Here is a 24,404-nt window from a genome sequence, read left to right as displayed (position 1 = left end):
ACAAGGCTGTGAGTGACATGGTAAACAGGAAAAGGGAAGTGGGAACTTTGTAGAAAAAGAATATGTTTCACCTCAGATAGTTTCTGAAGAAGTATGGAAAGGGCTCCATGTCTCAGACTCTTTGAAAATGGTCCTGGTGTCTCATGCTTAGTCCCAGGGATAAATTGAGTTATTTCTACTCCTTTCAAACAGTACGCATGTGGATGATCTTTTTTTTTTTTTTAAACTTTTATTTAATGAATATAAATTGCCAAAGTACAGAATATGGATTACAATGGCTTCCCCCCCATAACGTCCCTCCCACCCGCAACCCTTCCCTTTCCCACTCCCTCTCCCCTTCCATTCACATCAAGATTCATTTTCGTTTCTCTTTATATACAGAAGATCAGTTTAGCATACATTAAGTAAAGATTTCAACAGTTTGCTCCCACACAGAAACATAAAGTGAAAAATACTGTTTGAGTACTAGTTATAGCATTAAATCTCAATGTACAGCACACTAAGGACAAAGATCCTACATGAGGAGTAAGTGCACAGTGACTCCTGTTGTTGACTTAACAAATTGACACTCTTGTTTATGGCATCAGTAATCACCCTAGGCTCTTGTCATGAGCTGCCAAGGCTATGGAAGCCCCTTGAGTTCACTGACTCTGATAATTTTTAGACAAGGCCATGGTCAAAGTGGAAGTTCTTTCCTCCCTTCAGAGAAAGGTACCTCCTTCTTTGATGACCCGTTCTTTCCACTGGGATCTCACTCGTGGAGATCTTTCATTTAGGTTTTTTTTTTTTTTTTTTTTTTTCCCAGAGTGTCTTGGCTTTCCATGCCTGAAATACTCTCATGGGCTTTTCAGCCAGATCCGAATGCCTTAAGGCTGATTCTGAGGCCAGAGTGCTCTTTAGGACATCTGCCATTCTATGGGTCTGCTGTGTATCTCACTTCCCATGTTGGATCATTCTCTCCCTTTTTTATTCTATCAGCTAGTATTTGCAGACACTATTCTTGTTTATGTGATCCCTTTGGTTCTTAGTCCTATCATTATGATCAATTGTGAACAGAAATTGATCACTGGGACTAGTGAGATGGCATCGGTACATGCCACCTTGATGGGATTGAATTGGAATCCCCTGGTATGTTTCTAACTCTACCGTTTGAGGTAAGTCAGCTTGAGCATGTCCCGAATTGCACATCTCTTCCCTCTCTATTCCCACTCTTATATTTAACAGTGATCACTTTTCAGTTAAGTTTCAGCACTTAAGAAGAATTGTGTATTGATTACAGTATTCAACCAAAAGTATTAAGTAGAACAAACAAAAAAAATACTAAGAGGGATAACATATAAAGCTGCTTATCAACAGTCAGGGTGAGGGCTGATCAAGTCACCGTTTCTCATAGTGTTCATTTCACTTTAACAGGTTTCCTTTTTAGTACTCAGTTAGTTGTCACCTATCAAGGAGAATAAGTGGTATTTGTCCCTTTGGGATTGGCTTATTTCACTCAGCATAATGTTTTCCAAATTCCTAACAAGGATCACTTTTCAGTTAAAATTTAAACACCTAAGAATAATTGTGTATTAATTACAGAGTTCAACCAACAGTACCAGAACAAAAAAAAAATACTAAAATGGATAAAGTATTACATTGTACATCAACCATCAGGACAAGAGCTGATCAAGTCACTGTTTCTCATAGTGTCCATTTCATTTCAACAAGTTTCCCCTTTGGTGCTCAGTTAGTTGTCATCGATCAGGGAGAACATCTGGTATTTGTCCCTTTGGGACTGGCTTAATTCACTCAGCATGATGTTTTCCAAATTCCTCCATCTTGTTGCAAATGACCGGGTTTTGTTGTTTTTGACTGCTGTATAGTATTCTATAGAGTACATGTCCCATAATTTCTTTATCCAGTCTACTGTTGATGGGCATTTGGGTTGGTTCCAGGTCTTAGCTATTGTGAATTGAGCTGCAATAAACATTAATGTGCAGACTGCTTGTTTGTTTGCCAATTTCATTTCCTTTGGGTAAATTCCAAGGAGTGGGATGGTTGGGTTGAATGGTAGGGTTATATTCAGGTTTCTGAGGAATCTCCAGACTGACTTCCATAGTGGCTTAACCAGTTTGCATTCCCACCAACAGTGGGTTAGTGTCCCTTTTTCCCCACATCCTCTCCAGCATCTATTGTTGGTAGATTTCTGAATGTGAGCCATTCTAACTGGGGTGAGGTGAAACCTCATTGTGGTTTTGATTTGCATTTCCCTGATGGCTGGTGATCTTGAACATTTTTTCATGTGTCTGTTGGCCATTTGGATTTCCTCTTTTGTAAAATGTCTATTGAGGTCCTTGGCCCATCTCTTAAGTGGGTTGTTTGTTTTGATCTTGTGGAGTTTCTTGATTTCTTTGTAGATTCTGGTTATCAACCCTTTATCAGTTGCATAGTTTGCAAATATATTTTCCCATTCTGTCGGTTGCCTCTTCACTTTCCTGACTGTTTCTTTTGCAGTACAGAAACTTCTCAATTTGATGCAATCCCAAATGTTAACTTTGGCTTTGATGACTGTGCTTCTGGGGTGTTTTCCAAGAAGTCATTGCCGGTACCTATATCTTGCAGGGTTTTTCCAATCCTCTCTAATAATTTGATGGTGTCAGGTCATAGATTTAAGTCTTTAATCCATGTTGAGTGAATTTTTGTGTAAGGTGAAAGGTAGGGGTCTTGCTTCATGATTCTGCACGTGGAAATCCAATTTTCCCAGCACCATTTATTGAATAGACTGTCCTTACTCCAGGGATTGGTTTTGGATCCTTGATCAAATATGAGTTGGCTGTAGATGTTTGGATTGATTTCTGGTGTTTCAATTCTGTTCCATTGGTCTATCCATCTGTTTCTGTACCAGTACCATGCTGTTTTGATTACAGCTGCCCTGTAGTATGTCCTGAAATCTGGTATTGTGATGCCTCTGGCTTTGTTTTTGTTGTACAAGATTGCTTTAGCTATTCGAGGTCTCCTGTGTCTCCATATAAATTTCAGTATCATTTTTTCCAGATCTGAGAAGAAGGTCTTCGGTATCTTGATTGGTATTGCATTGAATCTATAAATTGCTTTTGGGAGAATGGACATTTTGATGATATTGATTCTTCCAATCCATGAACATGGAAGATTTTTCCATTTCTTGGTATCCTCTTCTATTTCTTTCTTTAAGGTTTTGCAATTTTCATCGTAGAGATCTTGAACATCCTTGGTTAAGTTTATTCCAAGGTATTTGATTGTTTTTGTAGCTATTGTGAATGGGATTGATCTTAGAAGTTCTTTCTCAGCCATGGCATTGCCTGTGTATACAAAGGCTGTTGATTTTTGTGCATTGATTTTATACCCTGCTACTTTGCCAAAATCTTCTATGAGTTCCAATAGTCTCTTAGTAGAGTTCTTTGGGTCCCCTAAGTAAAGAATCATATCATCTGCAAAGAGGGATAGTTTGAGTTCTTCCTTCCCAATTTGTATCCCTTTAATTTCTTTTTCTTGCCTAATAGCTCTGGCTAGAACTTCCAGAACTATATTGAATAGCAGTGGTGAGAGTGGGCATCCCTGTCTGGTACCAGATCTCAGTGGAAATGCTTCCAACTTTTCCCCATTCAATAGAATGTTGGCTGTGGGTTTTTCATAGATTGCTTTGATTGTATTGAGGAATGTTCCTTCCATACCTAGTTTGCTTAGAGTTTTCATCATGACTGGTTGTTGTATTTTATCAAATGCTTTCTCGGCGTCTATTGAGATAATCATATGGTTTTTCTTCTGCAGTCTGTTAATGTGGTGTATCACATTGATTGTCTTGCGCACATTAAACCATCCCTGCATACCAGGGATAAATCCCACTTGGTCTGGGTGGATGATCTTTCTGATGTGTTGTTGCATTCTATTGGCCAGAATTTTATTGAGGATTTTCGCATCTATGTTCATCAGTGATATTGGTCTGTAATTCTCTTTCAGTGCTGCATCTTTTTCCGGCTTAGGAATTGAGGTGATGCTGGCTTCATAGAAACAATTTGGGAGGATTCCTTCTTTTTCAATTGTTCTGAATAGTTTGAGAAGAATTGGAGTTAGTTCTTCTTTAAATGTCTGGTAGAATTCAGCATGTGGATGATCTTTAATACGTCAGATTCAGAATCAGTGAGCCTTTCTGAGAGCTTCATAATAACAACGACTGCTTTTTAGTGAGAGCCAGGCAGTATGCCTTAGTGGGTTTGTTGTTGTTGTTTTTTAGCACTTCTGTTTTTTAACAGATGAGGAAACTGAGGCCAGGAAGATGTTAAGTCATCACCCCAGGAACTCTTGTCTCAGTGGTAGAGCTGGGAGTTGGCTGGTTCTCCGTCTTGGCGTTGTTTTCTTAGATTCTTTTTACTGTGGGGTTCATCCTCTCCTCACAGCCGATTTCCTTCTTTCCTGAAGTGAGACTGAGGCTCATAGGGGCTAAATGGCTTGCTGTGGGACACACGCATCCTATGTGGTATCTTAGGATCGCTTCTGACTGCAAGCCCTGGCTGGCCCTGCTTTCCGATGGATCCCTGGGCCTCCACCAAGATGCTCCAGCCGTCCCTGCAACTCTGAGTTAGCAGCCAGCCCAGGGTGCTGGTGACTTGTCCTGTGGCATGTCAGTACCTGCACTGACATGTGCTCTCTGCTCTTATGTGCAACGTGATGCTACTGCTTCTATAGTCAAGTGTAAAATCACAGCCCAGAGTGACTGTGGGGCATTAGCCACACACATCAGGAGAGAGTCTAGTGAGATTTTCTGGGTAAACTTTGTGAAAGTGACAACTTCTGTATGAATTTTTTTTCCTTATAGATAAAGCTTTAATGCAAAGAATCTGATAGTAATATAATTTCTCAGAGTCATTGTTATTTTTCCTCTTAGGTCATTGCTAGAATTGTGGATGGAAGCAGATTCAACGAGTTCAAAGCCTTGTATGGAGACACATTAGTTACAGGTATAAAAATGCAGAATTGAAAATAGGAACATTTTCTGCTGCTTTGAAAATAAATGGTCTCTTGTCTCATGGCTTTGGTACACTTGGCAGGGGCTGTGTGATTGAGGGCAGTGCAAATTTTATTTATTTATCTATTTATTAATTATTTTTTTTTTGACAGGCAGAGTGGACAGTGAGAGAGACAGACAGAGAGAAAGGTCTTCCTTTTCCATTGGTTCACCCCACAATGGCTGCTGCGGCCAGCGCACTACAGCCGGCGCACTGCGCTGATCCGAAACCAGGAGCCAGGTGCTTCTCCTGGTCTCCTGTGTGGGTGCAGGGCCCAAGAACTTGGGCCACCCTGGCCACAGCAGAGAGCTGGCCTGGAAGAGGGGCAACTGGGACAGAATCTGGCGCCCGACCGGTACTAGAACCCGGTGTGCTGGCACTGCAGGCGGAGGATTAGCCTAGTGAGCTACGGCGGCACCAGCAGCAGTGCAGATTTATGCGTCAGGTTTCCAAGTATCTTCTTTCGTGAAGATCACTTGTAGCTGAGTGGCTTTGTGGATTCAGAATTTAATGTTGGGGGGAGACAGATGCAGTGTGTACGCCTTCATCTGTGGCTCTGGGGCATTGTCTGAATAAAGAGGTTCATATAATAAAATGAGCAGAACACATTTGTGTTCTTTTTCTCTAGATAGCTGTAATTATTTTGAAAATCTCAGCATTGCCTTCTTCACTTAGTCTCTGATGTAACTAGGAGACTATATGTGTTGCTTAGTTTCCTGGAAGCATGAAGAGTAAGTTAAACCTTCTCGCTGCCCCTGTCTACAGAGAGTGCCTGCACACTGCCTCTGCCTTAAGCTGCTGTGTGCAAGAACTGGATTGAGAATATAGGACAGTGTACCAGGCCTGGAAAAAACAAAATGATGCTTGTAATTCTGTCATCTCAAGTGTTCAGTCTATAAGCCTTTGGAGAAAAAGATTGGAAGCAGAGGCTAGACCTGTACTAATCTATCTTGGACAAACAGCAGGGCAAATTTCGTGGTTTTCCTAGGTTCTGAAAAGCTTGACAATATAATGGTTATAATATAATGAAGATAACACATCAGAGCAGGGGAAAAAGGTAGCTGCAAAAATCCCAATTTCAAATGTAGGTTGAGGCTTAAGGATAAGTCACAGTTCCTTTTAGTTAGATTTGTGAGCAGGAGAAGGGTTCATACTGGGAGTGGAATTTATGTTTTTGTATTTAGGTGTTTAAGTGATTAAGAGCTTTTTGCTTGATATATAGACAGGATTTGTTCCCAGATAGTCCAGGATGTAACCCTCACTGTGTGGCAGTCTCACACAGGGCGATGCTTTTTCTGCTTTCTCTAAAGATGGATGGGCTGTCCTTGTCATCCGCTTTGCATCTTTGCCCTGTGTTTGCTAAAAGACTTGTGGTACCCTTGCCCCCTAGAATACCAGCGACACAGCCAGTGTCCTCCATCTCTTGGCTGTACTAGAATGCGAATAAGGTTGGGAGAAGGAGAGGGGAGTGAAAAGGGGAATGAGAAGGTGACTGGGGATAACAGGAGGATGGGGGCTTGAGAATAAGGATGGGGCGGAGCAGAGGGTGGGAAGCACACAGGTGAGGGGGTGAGGGGAGAGCAGATTTTTCTGGGGCCCACGTGGTTTCCACCCTGCCTCAGCACTTGCCGTAGGAAGGCCCTAGTATTTCTTGGCCATTTTGCTTCCCTGTTTGGAACTCGTTTGGATCAGGCAGTAGGTAAAGGCCCACCCTCCTTGGTGTCCCACTCGGCAAGCCCTGCTGTGCCTGGAGATGCTCAAGCAGGCCCGGCATGGGCTGAGGGTCTCGACCGTTGACTTAGGTCTGCTGGAGGTGGTGTGTCTGCACGCCGGCGTCTTACTGGGGAGTCGTGTGCTAGATTCCCATCTCTTGGTGGAGTGCAGCAGCACTGAAGAGTGGAGTGCTAGGCCTTTCTGGAAGCTTACCCCTCTCTGAATTGCTGTGCAAGTGCCAGTGCCAGTTAGCTTTTGGCTGGAATTTTAGACGTGAAAGAGAAGGAGAAAGCTAGGTGGCCATCACATCAGTGTTTTGCTTTTTCCCACTGAATATGATGATTTCTTACAGTAATAAATCAAGACAAAGGCAGAGTAAAGATCAAAAATAAGTCTTTAAAAGGTCCATGTTCTGGGGGACAGGCGTTTGGCACAGTGGCTTAGGCATTGCTAGCAAGGCCTTGGGTTCCAGTTGCAGGTCTGCACTCTGTTCCAGCTTTCTGCTCATGCACACCTTGGGAGACAGCAGGTGACGGTTCAGTACTTGGGTTCCTGCTGCCCATATGGGAGACCTGGATAGAGTTCCTGGCTCCTTCAGCCTGGTCAAGCCCTGGCTGTTGGTGGGGCATCTGGGGAGTCAATCAGACGAGATCTCTCTCTTTCCCTTTCTCCACCCCACCCCCGTGTGTGTGTGTGTGTGTGTGTGTGTGTGTTTTCCTTTCAAATAAAATAAATTCAAAAAAATAAAGACAAAGTCAGTGCCCTGGCTTGTCAGTACGTTGGTGTTTTCTTACCTCTTAACTTGGCCTCAGTGATGTTTCTGAGTATCTGGCAGGCACCAGGTCTGTCTGTTGGAGACAGAATCCAGTTGCAGGGACTTGTGTAGCATGCTCTCTTTGACCCACTTACCCAAGCCTGATGTGCTGGTTCTTGGGCTCTAAGCACTGCCCCCATTTCTAGTTGGAGGTGGGCTTGTTGAAAGTCTCTCTGGCTGGTCACGTTCTTTAGGTTGCAGAGCATCAGGCTCCGAAGTCACCTATGGTACCTGCCTCACAAGACAGCAGTTCCCTGCCCTGCCTCTTTTCTCCCAGGTGTGTGTGTGCGGGGCAGGTGTTTGGAGTGGTAGTGGAAGCCATGGTCAGATACAAATGACACTTTTGGAAAGGAGAAACAAAGAAGTGTGAAAGTAGAGTGATTCATTCTTCTTGGCTGACCTGGATTTCTTACTTTATCTGTGGTCTCCGCTAGGAGCCAGGTGCTTCCTCCTGGTCTCCCATGGGGTGCAGGGCCCAAGCACTTGGGCCATCCTCCACTGTCTTCCCCGGCCACAGAAGAGAGCTGGACTGGAAGAGAAGCAACTGGGACAGAACCAGCGCCCCAACCGGGACTAGAACCCGGGTGCCAGCACCGCAGGTGGAGGATTAGCCAAGTGAGCCACGGCGCCGGCCTGAATTTGTTTTTTAATTGCTTTTGCTAATTCAGCCTTTTTAAGGGTCTGTCATATCACAGAATTTTCGGTTAAGCTGGCTGATAGCTCTGGACGTTGGTCTACAATTTAAATGGCTTTAATTTGTTACATTTCAGAAGATCCCTAGTGGGTGGTGTTAGGCCCAGTTCGATTGTCCCCAAAGACCATCAAGGAGCCGATACACTGTAAAACACATGAGAGTTTTATTGCAGGCCCGGGTCTGGACTCTCAACCACCACCAACACAGCAGATTTGAATTGAGAGCCCCGACTCTTCAGTTTACAGGGTTTTTATAGGGTTTTCAGAGACGTTCTATACATTATGGTACCATTTAGCAAATCATCTCATTCTACGGGAAATTCAAAGAACATCTCTTGGAATTGATTAGTGCATCCAGTGGCAGAAATGGACCTAGTAAAGGTGGTTGGATGGCTTTGGGGTTGATGCCTTTTAGATTGATTGGCTGAAGTATAGGGTCCAAGCCGCTAGGATGTATGTGCCAAACTGCAGGGTCTCGGGATGTTATCAGTCACCTAAACTGCCTGAAAAGGCACCTGGAACTTTAGGTATTTCCCTGCTATCTGCTGATTGGCTGTTGCTAGGAGAGTTTATTGCAAGGGGAGCTCATTTATTTATTTTTAGGGGCTTCTGGCTCAGGGTTCAGGGCCTGGTCAGGCCCGAGTTACAAGATGGAGGCCTATTTTAAAATAGCTGCACCTTGATCCAGGCTCAGATCTCTCAGTGGTACACAGTGGGCACCCAGATGTGTGTTAAGTGAATGAGTGAGTGTGGGCTCCCAGATGTGTGTTAAATGAGTTAGTGGGTGACAGTCAATCAGATGGGACAGTATACATGCACCATGACTGTTACAAGATGCTGCCCTCCAAACCCAGAATCCAGTACTACAGGAGTGAGGAATTGTGACGTGAGTTGTTTTGTACCTTATCTATTAGAGTGTCATCTGATTTTCACTGGACAAGAGTGAAAATGACACCTTTTCATTGGTTACTGTTTATAGCCATTGCCTATATTCCTGCTGAACTAGGCATCTTCCTACTTTTTTCTTGTTGAACTCTTTATTTAGTGAAGCATTAGGTCTTTGGCTATAATATAAATTCAAAATATGTTATCTGAAAAATAGAATAAATTGGATCTGAAATTAAAGAATGTGCAAATATGTCATTTTTGTTGTGAATTAAAAACCCTCTGAAAAAATAAAACTTTTGAATTTTGTTTTGAGGATTTGCTCGAATTTTTGGATACCCAGTAGGAATCATTGGAAACAATGGAGTTCTCTTTTCTGAGTCTGCAAAAAAGGCAAGTATTGTTTATAATGCTTCAGGATTTTCTGTTTTAATTTAACACAAGTAACTTTGAAGGTCAAGCCATGAATTAAAGCTTCTTATTGCATAAAAGATTTAAAATGTTTCTCCAGGTGCCGGAGCAAACAGAGCATTCTTTGCAGGTGTGTGCATGTGCATAATCTTTGTGACTTCAACATGGTGTCATTGATGGGCTATCGAAAAATGAGTGTCCTCATCTTAGGACAGTTCTTGTGTGTGTGTGTGTGTGTTAAATATTTATTTATTTATTTGAAAGGCAGAGTTACAGAGTCAGAGATATCTAGATATCTTCCATCTTCTGGTTCACTCCCTGAATAGCTGCAATGGCTAGGGCTGGGCCAGGCTGAAGCCAAGAGCCTGGAACTCCATCTGGATCTACCATGTGAGGGACTCAAAGACCTAGACCATCTTCCGCTGCTTTCCCAGGCCATTAGTGGGGAGCTGGATTGGAAGAAGAGCAGCTTGGACTGGAACTGGCACTTATGTGGGATGCCAGAGTTGCAGATGGTGGCTTAACCCACTATGCCACAACACCGGCTCCTAGGACAATTATTGGATGGTACTTGAAGTATAGTTGCTATAGAGGACACGCACATGTATTTTTTTTTTTAAAGATTTATTTATTTATTTGAAAGGCAGAGTTTCAGAGAGAGAGGGACAAAGAAATCTTCCATCTGCTGTTTTACTCCCCTAAAGGCCAAGTGGCTGGAACTGGGCCAGGATAAAGCCAGGAGCCTCATCTGTGTCTCCACAAGGGTGCAGAGGCCTAAGCACTTGGGCCATCCTCTGCTGCTTTCCCAGGCACATTAGCAGAGAGCTGGATCAGAAGTGGAACAGCGGCTGGCGCCGTGGCTCACTGGCTAATCCTCCGCCTGTGGCGCCGGCACCCTGGGTTCTAGTCCTGGTTGGGGCGCTGGATTCTGTCCCAGTTGCTCCTCTTCCAGTCCAGCTCTCTGCTGTGGCCCGGGAAGGCAGTGGAGGATGGCCCAAGTGCTTGGGCCCTGCACCCGCATGGGAGACCAGGAGGAAGCACCTGGCTCCTGGCTTTGGATCGGTGCAGCGCGCCAGCCATAGCACACCAGCCATAGCAGCCATTTGGGAGGTGAACCACCGGAAAAGGAAGACCTTTCTCTCTGTCTCTCTCTCTCTCTGTGTCTAACTCTGCCTGTCCAAAACAAAAAAACAAAACAAAAACAAACCAAAAAAAAGAAGTGGAGCAGCTGGGACTTGAACTGGCACCCATATGGGATGCCAGTATTGCAGGCAGTGGCTTAACCCTCTTTGCCACAATGCCAGCCTTGCATGTGCTTATGTTCTAAGAAGGTAGAGAGCACTCGTTCTGAAAGTGCCTTATTCTGGCGAGGTTCCCAGGTCCTGAGGCGTGGTGTGTTCCCTCCTGTCGATCCCTTTTCAGCTTTATTCTATTTTTATTTTTTAGAAATGGAAAAGCATTGAGTCTTTGATACTGGAGCTCAGACTTTAAAAGGGGGAGTTCTTGAACATTGTTCAACTTAGTGTTTGATTTCATACATTAGCTATCTCAGCTTTGCTGAAATTGGCGTAAATGTAATTCATGTTCTTCTTTGATAAAATGTTTTCTTAAGAAAAAAGATGACAGGCACCTAAGCTTTTTCAAGCCCCCTTTGGGGAGGCATTTTTCTTTGGTGAAATGTTCTGTCAATAAAATCGGCTTCTATATCCTGCTATTCATTATTGTTCCCTCAAGTCACTTATGAAATGGAAACAATCAAGTAAAAATTAAAAAATAAAATCACCATGCCAGAAATAACCTTTAGGAACATTTACTTTTGTTTCCTTAGTTTTTTTCTTTTTTGAAAAACAAAACAAAACCCAAAATGTGTATTGCCATCTATATAGAAAGAGGTTTTACTTGTTTTCAATTACCAGTGTAGTGCGTGTTTCTCCAAATAGTACCTGTTCCTGAAATAATGCCTTTTACTGTATATCTAGTATACTTATTGAAATGGAGGCAACATCTGACTGGGGAGGAACAGACTCCATCTGGTTTTATTTCTTGTCTGGGCACACATAAACCCTGGAGGGGTTGGGTCTGGCTCAGTCTGACATCTCATTTGTTGAAGTAAGCCCCAGAGGTCTGTGTGATTTCCTCATTCTTGTAAACACAGTCTTATTCAGGTTGAGCAATTACTTGGCAATTTTCTACCTGCCAAGATCTTTCCAGCAGAGGTAATGGGATCTGCAAATAGAGAAAAACATAAAGGAAGTGGTTGATGAGAGTTTTCTTACTCACATGATCTTTAGACAATAGGGAGGGAACAGTTACATTTTTGTACCATTATTATTTTTTAAAGACTTATTTATTTATTTGAAAGGCAGAGTTATAGACAGAGAAGGAGACACAGAGAGAAAGAGAGAGCTCTTCCATCCACTGGTTCACTCCCCAAATAGCCGTAACGGCTGGAGCTGGGCTGGTCCAAAGCCAGGAGCCAGGAACTTCTTCCAGTGGGTGCAGGGGCCCAAGGTCTTGGGCTGTCTTTCTCTGCTTTTCCCAGGCACATTAGCAGGCATCTGGGTTGGAAATGGAACAACCAGGACTCAAACTGGAGCCCATATGGGATGCTGGTCTTACCCACTACACCATAATGCCGGCCCCCATTTTTGTACCATTAAATAATTTTCTAAGTTCAAGATTAGAAGTACTGTTTACAAAGGTACTTCAAAAAGGTTGTGGAAAAATGGAATTAAAAGATCAGTCTGTTTTGGGATTTAAACTTACACTTTAATTGCATTTTCCCACAACCTTTTTCTTTCTTTTTTTTTTTTTTTACAGGCAGAGTGGACAGTGAGAGACAGACAGAGAGAGAAAGGTCTTCCTTTGCCGTTGGTTCACCCTCCAATAGCCGCCGCTGCAGCCAGCGCACCACACTGATCCGATGGCAGGAGCCAGGAGCCAGGTGCTTTTCCTGGTCTCCCATGGGGTGCAGGGCCCAAGCACCTGGGCCATCCTCCACTGCACTCCCTGGCCATAGCAGAGAGCTGGCCTGGAAGAGGGGCAACCGGGACAGAATCCGCGCCCCGACCGGGACTAGAACCCGGTGTGCTGGCGCCGCAAGGTGGAGGATTAGCCTATTGAGCCACGGCGCCGGCCCCACAACCTTTTTGAAGTATCCTCATTTGGGGGGTATGATGGTAAAATATACACATATATATAATATATATATATATATGTGTGTGTGTATCTATCTATATAGTTTAAAGATTTTTTTGTTTGACAGATAGAATTAGACAGTGAGAGGAAGAGACAGAGAGAAAGGTCTTCCTTCCGTTTGGTTCACTCCCCAAATGGCCGCTACGGCTGGCGCTGCGCTGATCCGAAGCCAGGAGCCAGGTGCTCCTTCCCCGTCTCCCACACGGGTGGAGGGGCCCAAGCGTGTGGGCCATCCTCCACTGCCTTCCCGGCCACAGCAGAGAGCTGGACTGGAAGAGGAGCAGCCGGGACTAGAACGTGGTGCCCATATGGGATGCCGGCGCTGCAGGTGGATGATTAACCAAGTGAGCCACGGTGCTGGCCCCAAGATTTATTTTATTTATTTGAAAGATAGAGTTACAGAGAGAGGTAGAGACAAGAGAGAAAGGTCTTCCATCTGCTGGTTCACTCCCCAGATGGCCACAACAGCTGGAGCTGTGCCGATCCGAAGCCAGGAGCCAGGAGCTTCTTCCGGGTCTCCCACATGGGTGCAGGGGCCCAAGGACTTGGGCCATCTTCTACTGCTTTCCCAGGCCGTCGTGGAGAGCTGGATTGGAAGTGGAGCAGCCAGGACTTGAACTGGTGCCTATATGGGATGCCGGCACTCCAGGCCAGGGCTTTAACCCACTGTGCCAGAGCGCTGGCCCCTATATATATATTTAAAGATTTATTTCATTTATTTGAAAGGCAGAGAGACAGGGAGAGAGGGAGAGAGAAAGAGATCTTCCATCCGCTGTTTGGCCATGACCAGCCAGGGCTTGTCCAGGCTGAACCAGGGGCCTGTAAGTCCACCCAAGTCCTGTGTAGGTAATGGGGGCCCAGATATTTGTGCCATCCTGCACTGTTTTCTCAGGCATGTGAGCGGGGAGCTGGGTGAGATACAGAGCAGGCAGGACTCAGACCAGCACTGTGATATGGGATGCTGGCACCGCAAGCAGTGATTTAACTTACTACACCACATGCCAGCCCCTTGAAAGATAGATTTTGTTATAATCTTGATGCATGAGAGAATTTCAGATGGTCATCAGAATGTAAATGTCATCTTTGATATCCCAAAAGGACTTAGCATTCTGTCTTCTCTAAAGTGGTGAACTAGAGGATTGTCTTACAGCAAAGATCAGCATTCTCACTGGCAGCAGTTCTTCCCTTTCTCTGACTGAACTTTCCCCTTCTGTTGGGAATGTTAGTGACTGGCTTCAGCCTCGATGCAGTTGCCCTACAGCCATGAGCCTGTGATTCCACGGGTGATCATGCAAAACACGCAGAGCACGAACCCACGGTGACATCTATCCTGTTGATAAGGGGGCAGCATTGTGCGATCACTGTTACTGTCCGTACAAGGTCAGACAGCCAAACAAACAGCGTCGTTTCCTGTCTTTGACCCAAGTTGTGGCACTCATAGGATGCATGATGATTATAGAGTTGCTAACTCCCTTTTAAAGAGATTTCTGTTATTTACTTATAGGCTGCTCACTTCATCCAGCTGTGCTGCCAAAGAAATACTCCCCTGCTGTTCCTTCAAAACATTACTGGTGAGAATCAGTTTGGTTGCATTGATCCCAGAGCTGCGCAGACTTGAGTGGCCCGTGCAGGACGGCACAGCCGTAGACCCCTTCCCTCCCAGCAGACAGCTCTACTGAGTGCTCTTCCCAGGGTCTCTTTCAGGGTGTGCACACTTTTCTTTGTGAATGTTAAATATTTTGAGGCCATTATGCACATTTCCTAAGTGAAGCAATTTCTGAGTTATGTAAATCATAAGCATTCAAATGGCCTCTCTCCTCCCCACACAGCCTTCTCTGCAGGAACACGGGCTGAGCTCTGCCAGAGGTGGTATCTGGTCCGCCGGTTCTTCCCCAGTGCCTCATTCCCCCTGGGTTTCAAGCAAATGTTCTGGGCTTCCCCTTTCTTTATCTTTTGTTGCACAGTTACCTGGAGCAAAATATTTTCAAAATGGACACATATATCCTGGGCCAAAATCATGGGATTTCAATTTTACCTCCAAAGAGTTTTGTCAGCTCTCTGGACTTTGTGTTCCATGGATGATCTGCACACAGTGGATGAAATGATTTTTGAAGTCTTTCAGTTCCAGGGTTCTGTTCTCCAGACAACTCTTCCATACTTGTCTTCTATGCTTCTCCATATGTTGCACAGGGCCTGCCATACAGGAGGCACTCATGTTGGTTAGCAGAAAACTTCCTTTTCCGGCCAGCGCCGCATCTCAATAGGCTAATCCTCCACCTTGCGGCGCTGGCACACTGGGTTCTAGTCCCGGTCGGGGCGCGGATTCTGTCTTGGTTGCCCCCCTTCCAGGCCAGCTCTCTGCTGTGGCCAGGGAGGGCAGTGGAGGATGGCCCAAGTGCTTGGGCCCTGCACCCCATGGGAGACTAGGAGAAGCACCTGGTTCCTGCCTTTGGATCAGTGCGGTGCGCCAGCTGCAGTGCACCGGCCGCGGCGGCCATTGGAGGGTGAACCAACGGCAAAGGAAGACCTTTCTCTCTGTCTCTCTCTCCCACTGTCCACGCTGCCTGTCAAAACAAACAAACAATCAAAAAACTTCCTTTTCCCTTCAAACTTCTAAGGCGCAGCTTCGGAAGGAGAGGCTCTTCCCTCTGTGGTGTTGGGATCAGGCGAGCCTTCCTGAGAAAAGGGGTCCCGCCCCTGACAGTGCCTCGGGCTTTAAACAAGACTGTGAGGACTCTGCTTCCTCCCGTGCCAGGCTGAGGTTGGAGATCCTCGATGAGTTTTGGAAGGAGTGATGACCACACGGCAGCACACGTAGAAGATGAAAAGGATTCCCAAGTCCAATCCAGGGACCTTTTTTTTTTTTTTTTTTTTTTTGGTCAGGCAGAGTGGACAGTGAGAGAGAGAGACAGAGAGAAAGGTCTTCCTTTGCCATTGGTTCCCCCTCCAACAGCCACCGTGGCTGGCGCGCTGCGGCCGGCGCACCGCACTAATCCGAAGCCCGTAGCCAGGTACTTATCCTGGTCTCCCATGGGGTGCAGGGCCCAAGCACTTGGGCCATCCTCCACTGCCTTCCCGGGCCACAGCAGAGAGCTGGCCTGGAAGAGGGGCAACTGGGACAGAATCTAGCGCCCCGACAGGGACTAGAGCCCCGGGTGCCGGCGCCGCAGGTGGATGATTAGCCTAGTGAGCCGCGGCGCTGGCCGGGACCTTCTTTCTGATAATGATCTGTGGATTGTTAACCAACACTGAGTTCAGCGTTGTGCTTGGAAGTTCCCTGTGTTTTTGTTCTGTTTGCCTGTGTTGGAAGCAGTGAGCAGAGTTAAGTTTAGTCTTTGAGGGAGCTGTGAGATACCCATTTGGAGATGTGTGGTCGGCTCCTGGATGAATCTGTGCTATTCTTCTTCTGCTTCTTCTTCTTCTTCTTCTTTTTAATTATTTATTTATTTATTTGAATGGCAGACAGAGAGGCAGAGGCAGAGGCAGAGCGAGAAAGAGAGGTCTTCCATCCACTGGTTCACTCCCCAGTTGGCCTCAATGGCCGGAACTGAGCCGATCTGAAGCCAGGAGCCAGGAGTTTCTTCCGGGTCTCCCACATGGGTGCAGAGACCCAAGAACTTGGGCCATCTTCTACTGCTTTCCCAGCCCATAGCAGAGAGCTGTTGGGAAGTGGGGCAGCCACTCAAACCAGTGCCCATGTGGGATACTGGCATGGCAGGTGGCGGCCTTACCTGCTATGCCACAGCACTGGCCCTGGTTCTGTGCTATTCTGAGGGCCGGCTGGGGAGGGTAATGGGAGGAGGCAGAGAGTGCCCTGTAAAGGTTGGTAGGGACAGTGCTGTCCTTCCTGTGGCGACCACAGTGAGTGAGGTGCTCCCTAGGAGTTGTCAGGGTTGAACTGGATGACCCAGTGCTGGAGATGTGCAAAGCTACGGTACCCGCATGAGAGAGGCCTTTGTCAGAGACCCGCTCAGGGAGGGAGGCCAGTGGAGGCTGACTCGGTGTTTATCAGGGGAAGAGGGACGAGCCCTCGCCCTGAGAGGCACAGAGACCACAGGGCAGTTTCAGCAGGGGCTTGAGGAAGCAGAATGTCCTGCCATGACACTGAAGGACACGTCTTTCTAACCTCACTACTGAGTCACTGGCGGGGACTCCAAGTGTCTCCATGAAACATTAATCTTCATTTCATCAAAGTTTAAAACTTCGCTCTGAAAGATCAGCCTGTGTTGTTAAACCAGGTCAGCGAATCCGGAAGCCCGCGGCCTGGCCTGGCCTGGCGGTGACCGCGGCTTAGCTTAGTGTCACATTCTGTCATCGTCAAGTGCCCGCCCTGAGGATTTCGTGCAGGTAGATTGCACCCTTGTGCTGTTCAGTCATCTCTGTGTGCCTCCCGAGGAGCTCTTGGGAGAAAAGTTTAGAAGTTGTCAGAGGGAATTTTACTTTTAAAGCAAACTTTGTTGAGAGCATATTTCACGTAGAGACGGTCAGGCAAGCTGTGCTTCTGCTACCTCAGTGGGACTTCTCAACAACCGCATCACCCACAGGCTCTGTCTGTCCTTCCTCCTAGGGTTTATGGTCGGTAGAGACTATGAAGCAGAAGGAATTGCCAAGGATGGCGCCAAGATGGTGACTGCCGTAGCCTGCGCCAAAGTGCCCAAGATAACCGTCATCATTGGGGGATCCTACGGGGCTGGAAACTATGGGATGTGCGGCAGAGCTTATAGGTGGGTGGCTGAGAAGGAGACACACTTGAAGGGTAATCGTAAGTGGTTGATTTCAGGTTTATTTAAAATACAGAACGACATTGATCCGTTATACTGTAATCTGTACCATCTGGCCAGGTGAAATTAAATTCAATGTTCAGTGTAGTATTAGGAAAAATTCTACAGTGGGAGCCAGGAGATATCAGAAATGGCTGATAACGAAAATACGGCCCATGAAGACTTGTGAATTGACAGTTAAGGGCTTGTTTTGTGAAAGGTTGTAGCCTTGTATAAATGTATAGGCTGGAAAAGAAGTAAGGCGGAAAGTCAGTGAAATGAACGTGTAGTACAGGAAGTTAGAAGGGAAACATGCATTAAATCCCAGGAAAATGGAAAGTGCAGACAAGAAGCAGAGAGGGAGGAGAGTGAGCACAGTGCCAGACGGGTTTGTTTGGGAAGGTTTAGCAAGCTTGAGGACCCCTCAGTGCAGTATCAGCAGTGCGCAACGGGGCGTGACCGCGGGGCAAAGGGATGTCGCGGATGACCTGGTCAGTGCCACGTCGCACAGGCCTCACTGCTGGGGCCTGCACTAGGTTCCCGTGTCAGTGTTGCTTCTGAAAGCTCGGCAGGTGATGGCAGTGCAGCAGGAAGCAAGAACCGCGCGGTTAAAAGGCAGGCAAGGACCTCCGCACACCTCTCTGCGCTCCTCTGAATTAATTTGATCAGTTCCTCTTCTCTTTCTCCCCAGCCCTCGGTTTCTGTACATTTGGCCAAACGCTCGCATCTCAGTGATGGGAGGAGAGCAGGCAGCCAATGTGTTAGCCACCGTAACCAAGGACCAAAAGGCGCGGGAAGGGAAGCAGGTAAATGGGTCTCTTCCCCTGGGGTTGGGCTTTGAGCTGTGAGTGCCTGGAGTGGAGGGGCGGGGCTCCCGGATGCCCTCTGGGTTCACTGGAGGGTATCTGCCTTTGTTTAGAAGATGCTGACCTGGGAGTGGGTTCAGCAGTTTTGGCTGCTCACACATTTTCTGTCCCCCCACCCCCCCACCCCCTTTCCTCTATTTTGCCTTTGGATCCCTTGAGTGGGAGGGCTCAGTCCTCAAGACCTGAATCAAGCAGACTGAGAACGAGGCCAGGATGACAGGCCAGTCAGCACGTAGCTGTTGTTGACATGCAATCTTTTTTTTTTTTTAAAGATTTATTTTATTTATTTGAAAGGCAAAGTGACAGCAAGAGAGGGAGACACAGATCTTCCATCTGCTGTCACAACAGCCAAATATGGTCCAGGCTGAAGCCAGGAGCCTAGAACTCCATCCGGGTCTCGCACCTGGGTGACAGGGACCCAATTAGTTGTGTTATCATTTGCTGCTTCTCCCAAGCCCATCAGCAGGGAGCTGGACCGGAAGCAGAGGGGCCAGGACTCGAGTTGGCGCTCTGATTCGGGTGCCAGCATTGCAGGAGACCATTTTACCCACTGTGCCACAACACCGGCCCCTAAAAATGAAGTCTCTTGCTGTCTGTGTGTCTGTTCAGGATTCTTCTGGTGTCCTGCATTGCTTTTTGGTTCTTCCACGTGTAGCTGTTCCTGGTGAGCATGCAGCCTGTGGGCTGTGGTCTGTTGTCCCCCCGCAGCCCCCTGACACCAGGCCCTTTTTTTCCAGTTCTCCAGTGCTGAAGAATCTGCTCTGAAGGAGCCCATCATCAAGAGGTTCGAAGAGGAGGGAAACCCCTACTACTCCAGTGCAAGGTGGGAGCCGGATCAGAGCTCACCTGCCGGCTGCATCGCAGCCATCTGTAGGCCTGAGCGGGTGGGGTGGCGCAGCGCTCACAGGGAGCACCACTAGGGTTTGCACAAAAAGAGGCTTTGCCTGCTGTCTCTTTTAGATGGGAAATGCCGATGCCCCCCTCTGCCCAGCTTCCCTGCACTGCGGAGCCGCCGCCAGTGTGGGATTCGGCCCCTCCCCATGTGCCACCCCCCGCTTCAGGTGTTGGGAGCCTGGCGGGCTTCCTGGGAGCTGGGAATCAGGGCACAGCCTCAGCTCTCACTCTCAGGAGTTGGCTCTGATTTGTGTTTAACAGTGCACACTCCTGTCCTACCCCTGTCTCTGACGCTTTTGTTGGCACCCCGATTAAGCACTAGTCTGAGTACTTACTGGTACTCGCTAGCAGTTTGTGTGTGCATTTAGAAGGTGATTGGTGATTGGTCCCAGCTCAGGTCCCTGTGTCCGCTCCAGGTAGTTGCCAGACACTCTCTTGCAGCTGTTGGTTGTTTCTTACACCAACCACTTAATGCGGCCGGCCCAGCTGCAGCCTTGCTGGCCTGTGCTTCCGGACTTCTGAGCACCTGTAATGTTCTGGGTCCTAGGATGCATCCAAGCTGCATGTCTTTCTCCCATCTTTGGACAGGTAGAAAAAAGACCTTAACTATCTGTGTCTTTTACAGTTAGGTTATGTTATACTCTGGTTTCTCTCCATATCGTATAAATATTTCACCTTTTACAATTAGGTTATGCTGTGATGGATGCCATTTGCAGGTGAAGGCAAATGAGAGGAGGGAGAGAAGGGCAGTCAGTCATTTGAGAGCATGCTTTACGGGGGCCCTGCTCAGCACAGGGGCACCGTGACCAGGCACCCAGATTTGTAAGAGCGTACTTAGCCTGAATGTTCCAATCATGCCATTTGGGATTGTTTTAAAAGCCTGTTTCCCTCCTTACCAAGTACACATTTTCACAAACACATTACAGGTATATTTTGTTGTGTGTCATGAATTCAATTAAGTGTGAAATATTTTAATCTTTGGGTCAGAAAGCAACATGTTCATCATTTTGCCATAAGGCAAGCAGACTTATGGAGTAGCCAGTAGAGGCAGAGAAGCCGAAGAAGTCTATGTAAGGTTTAAGACGAAGTCTGTATTGTGAGGTTACCTACAATTCTTGTCCACATACGATTTTTAAATTTTATTTATTTATTATTTATTTATTTATTTTTAAAAGGCAGATGGAGCAGGAGGGAGAGAGAAACAGATGCAGAAAAGAGATTTTTTCCCATCCACTCCCCCCATGTTTACAGCAGCCAGGGCTGGGCCAGGCAGAAGCCAGCGGCCTGGAGCTCCATCCAGTCTTTGATGTGTGTGGCAGGGACCCAACATTTGAGACATCGCCCTCTGCATCCCAGGATGTGCTTCAGCAAGAGCTGGAGTTGGAAGCAGAGCCAAGATTTGAAGCCAGACACTTCATTATGGAATACAAGTGTCTCAAGTGACAAAACTCTGGCCCCTTGCATAGGATTTTGACTGAAATGTGCAGGGACTGTTGGAATATTAAATTTGAAAAATAGCCTGTCTTGGGTAAGACATTATTAACTTGTTTTTCAGCCCTGGTTAAGATAAGTCATCTCTTGAGTAAGATTGCATCCTTTATTATTTTCTTACTAAAATTATTATTGTTTTGGGGATTACATTCAAGGCAGGAGATCATATGGGCCAAACAGGCTTATCTTTGGAGATTTATTTATTTTTTCTCAGAAACCTTGTATTTAAGGAATACAAACTTCATGCATTTCATAAATACAACTTTATATTTGGAAATTAATGTCAAAAGTCAGATTATTGGGGGCTGGCACCATGGCGTAGCAGGTGAAGCCGCTTCCTGCAGTGCTAGCATCCCATATGGGCACTGGTTCAAGTCCCGGCTGCTCTACTTTCAATCCAGTTCCCTGCTAATGGCCTGGGAAGGCATCAGAAGATGGCCCAAGTGCTTGGGCCCCTGCTCCTCCCATGTGGGAGACCCAGATGAAGCTCTTGGCTACTGGCTTCAGCCTGGCCCTGCCCTGGCCATTGTGGTCATCTGGGGGAATGATTCAGATGAAAGATCTCTCTCTGTAACTCTGACTTTCAAATAAAAAAAAATAAATCTTTAAAAATCAAAATCAGATTTTTTGTTAATTTGTAGATGAGTAAAACCTTCTTTTGAGTTAGTGGTTAGGAGATAGCAACTTTGAAAGATGCAAGGATTTTCTATTCTTTTTTTATTTTTTAAAGTATATTTGATTTTTGTCCCCAGTTGCTTTTTTTTTTTAAGATTTTATTTATTTATTTAAAAGGTAGAGTTAAAGAGAGAGGGAGAGACAGAGAGAAAGGTCTTCCATCCACTGCTTCACTCCCCAAATGGCTGCATTGGCTGGAGCTGGGCCCATAGCGAGTGCAGGGGCCCAAGCACTTGGGCCATCTTCCACTGCTTTCCCAGGCCACAGCAGAGAGCTGGATCAGAAGAGGAGCATCTGGGACATGAACTGGTGTCTATATGGGATGCCGGTGTGCAGGTGGAGGCTTATCCCACTACGCCACAGTGCCAGCCACACATGAAAGGATTTTCATGCCTTCCTCCAGTTTAGTAAAGCTCAGCTTAACGATAAAACTCCTTGACCGGCGGCCTAATTAGGCTTGGACAAGGCTGGATGTGTCTTTTCAGAGAGCAGGGTTATCTGTCAGCTGTCCTGGGCCCTCTGGTGCTTACCCTACCCTTCTATGTTACACACACAGTGTGCTGTTTACTTCTGCTGAGCTGCTTTTGCAGTCAGCAGATGAGCTATCTTTTATTTTATTTATATAAAGGGAACAAGTTTTGTGTATTTCATATGATGAGCTGCTTTCTTAATGAGCATGGTTAACCAGCCCTTTCCTCCTTGTGCTGCAGGCTGGGGGCAGGGGGAGGGGGGAGGATGGGCCGTGCACCTGTCACAGATTTCAAGGGTGACTTTCTTCTTTTTGGCCCTTGATACTTTAGGGTCCCTGTTATAAATATTTTATGAGCAGAGATTTGATTCATGTCTGTTAGTGGAAGAATGGTTTAATAATTCATGCCATGTCCAGATATTGAAGGCAGATTGTTTAAAGAAAGCAAAAATGCCACCTACTAATAACCGTTGAAAGTAATATTTCTTACTCATTTTTCAGATAAGTAAATAAATCTTTAAAAAAGTTTCTTCTGAAAACAGTTTAAAGTTATAACTGCACTTGTCTTTTTGTGACAAAAATATTTAAGGTTTTTTTAATTGATAAAATATACTGAAACTTATTTAGTAATTCGTATAATTTCTTAAAAGTTTGGGGGAATTCACCTTTCCCAGTAAAGACTCAGATTTTTTTTTAAGGAATTATTTGTTTGAAAGGCAGAGCAATATAGAGAGAAGGAGAGAAAGGAGACAGAGATCTTCCCTCCTCTGGTTCACTCTCCAGTGTCCCATAGCGTCCAGGAGCCCATAGTTCCATCCTGGTCTCCCACATGGATGGCAGGGGCCCAACTACCTGGACCAACACTGCTGCTTTCTTAGGTGCGTTAACAGGAAGTTGGATCAGAAGCAGAGCAGCAGGACTCGAAGTGGTATTCTGATTTGGGATGCTGGCGTTGCAAGTGGAGGCTTAGCTCTGCACCACAATGCTGGCCCCTCATTTGAGGTTATTACCTGGATCCTCGTGTCTCCATATTACTGACAGAAATACAGCAGCTTGATTTGTACATTGTTGTGGACAAAAGAGGAACAGGAGAGTTTTTCCTGAAATAAGCAAAAATATTTGTAAGCCAGGGATCCCTTTGAGATTCCACGCAGTGAGCAGTTTGTGAAGCCTTCATCTCTGTGTGGCATTCTGTGATGGCCTGGGACAAAGGCTGTGCGAATGTCTCCTTTTCCTCTCTGTGCCCTCTCTTGACTGTGGTACACAGAGGTTGACCTGTGGATACATGTGTTACCTGGAGTATATAAGTGGTGGTTTGGTGGTAAATTCATCACAGCTCACATTGTGTTCTTTTGCCAGGCTCTGGGATGATGGCATTATTGATCCGGTCGACACCAGAATGGTCCTGGGTCTCAGCATTAGTGCCGCCCTCAACGCACCGATCCAGAAGTCTGAGTTTGGCATCTTCAGGATGTAACCAGAATATAAAGTGTTTTCCACTGGACATGTACCAGAAATTAGCACATGTAATAGCTTTAAGATTTTACACTTTTTGAACATGTGGCTAGTACAGTAAATTTTTTTAGCACAGTTCATTGTGCTTTTCTGCCTTAAAAACATCAACAAGGATATCTATTTGGTGAATATTAATTCCTTTTAGGCTACTTAAAGAAAATCAATTTGCCACCCACAGAATGAAGAGAATAATTTCCAGTTATCCTTTCTGCCCTACAAGCAGCACGAAAAGCTCTTTAACCTGTAAATGGTATAAATTATTGAAGTTAGTTGTTGAAGTTCATTTCCATTGAAACGATTGTGTTGCTGATTATGCCTGATCTCAGCCGTCTATTACTCTCCCCTTCTGCCGCCCTCCTGCTGCTTCCCAGGCTGGGGATACTGTGCATTGTCTGCACTCCGGGCTCTGTCAGCCTGCTCCCTCCTCACTCTGTTCCTCTCTGACTTCTTTCACCAGTGGCTCTCTGAGGTCACCCTTGATCTCCATGTTGCTGAAACTCGTGGGTTCTTTTTGACCTTGTGTGGCTTCGCTCCACAGCATTCAAGTCGGTTGGATGCTACCTCCCTGAAGTGCTGTCCTTAGCTCTCCTGACCTAACACTCCAGGTGTTCTCCCAGCCTCCTGGGCCACTTTGTTTCCTGTGTAGGCGCCTCTTCCTTTACTGATCCTTCTCTGTTTCATTATTTGCTTTGATTTTATTAGACATGAATACATTCTTAATAAAAGATAAAAATAACACAGAAGTGTCTCTTTGTCTTTTTTATTATAGTAAGGTTTATGTATACATATATATAAAATGTACCATTTGAACCATTTTGCGTGTACAGTTCAGTGCATTAAGTACCCTCGCACTGTTGTGCAGCCTTCACTGCCATCCGTCTCTGGAATTCACTCATCGTCCCTAAGTGAAACTCCCCATCCATTTCACGGTAACTCCCGATTTTCCCTGCCTCCGGCCCCTGGCACAGTGCATGAGTTTCTCATGGCTTGATTTGT

General features: G+C 46.0%; 1 protein-coding gene across 2 annotated transcripts in view; it reads left to right on the top strand.

Annotated features, from left to right (window-relative positions):
* The window catches only part of MCCC2 (methylcrotonyl-CoA carboxylase subunit 2), a 73,077-nt gene extending 48,929 nt beyond the window's left edge, over positions 1-24,148 (top strand). For both annotated transcript variants that reach the window (XM_002721104.5, XM_051833261.2), the window contains 7 exons: positions 4,904-4,976; positions 9,446-9,522; positions 14,243-14,309; positions 17,306-17,462; positions 18,190-18,304; positions 19,102-19,187; positions 23,253-24,148. In XM_002721104.5, coding sequence (XP_002721150.1) covers positions 4,904-4,976; positions 9,446-9,522; positions 14,243-14,309; positions 17,306-17,462; positions 18,190-18,304; positions 19,102-19,187; positions 23,253-23,370 — 693 coding nt within the window. In that variant the 3' untranslated portion in view covers positions 23,371-24,148. The remainder of the gene's footprint in view (positions 1-4,903; positions 4,977-9,445; positions 9,523-14,242; positions 14,310-17,305; positions 17,463-18,189; positions 18,305-19,101; positions 19,188-23,252) is intronic.
* The last annotated feature ends 256 nt before the right edge of the window (positions 24,149-24,404 follow it).

The sequence above is a fragment of the Oryctolagus cuniculus genome, chromosome 14 (genome assembly GCF_964237555.1).
Source record: "Oryctolagus cuniculus chromosome 14, mOryCun1.1, whole genome shotgun sequence".
NCBI classification, from domain to species: Eukaryota; Metazoa; Chordata; class Mammalia; order Lagomorpha; family Leporidae; genus Oryctolagus; species Oryctolagus cuniculus.
This window is presented reverse-complemented; position numbering and strand designations above follow the sequence as displayed.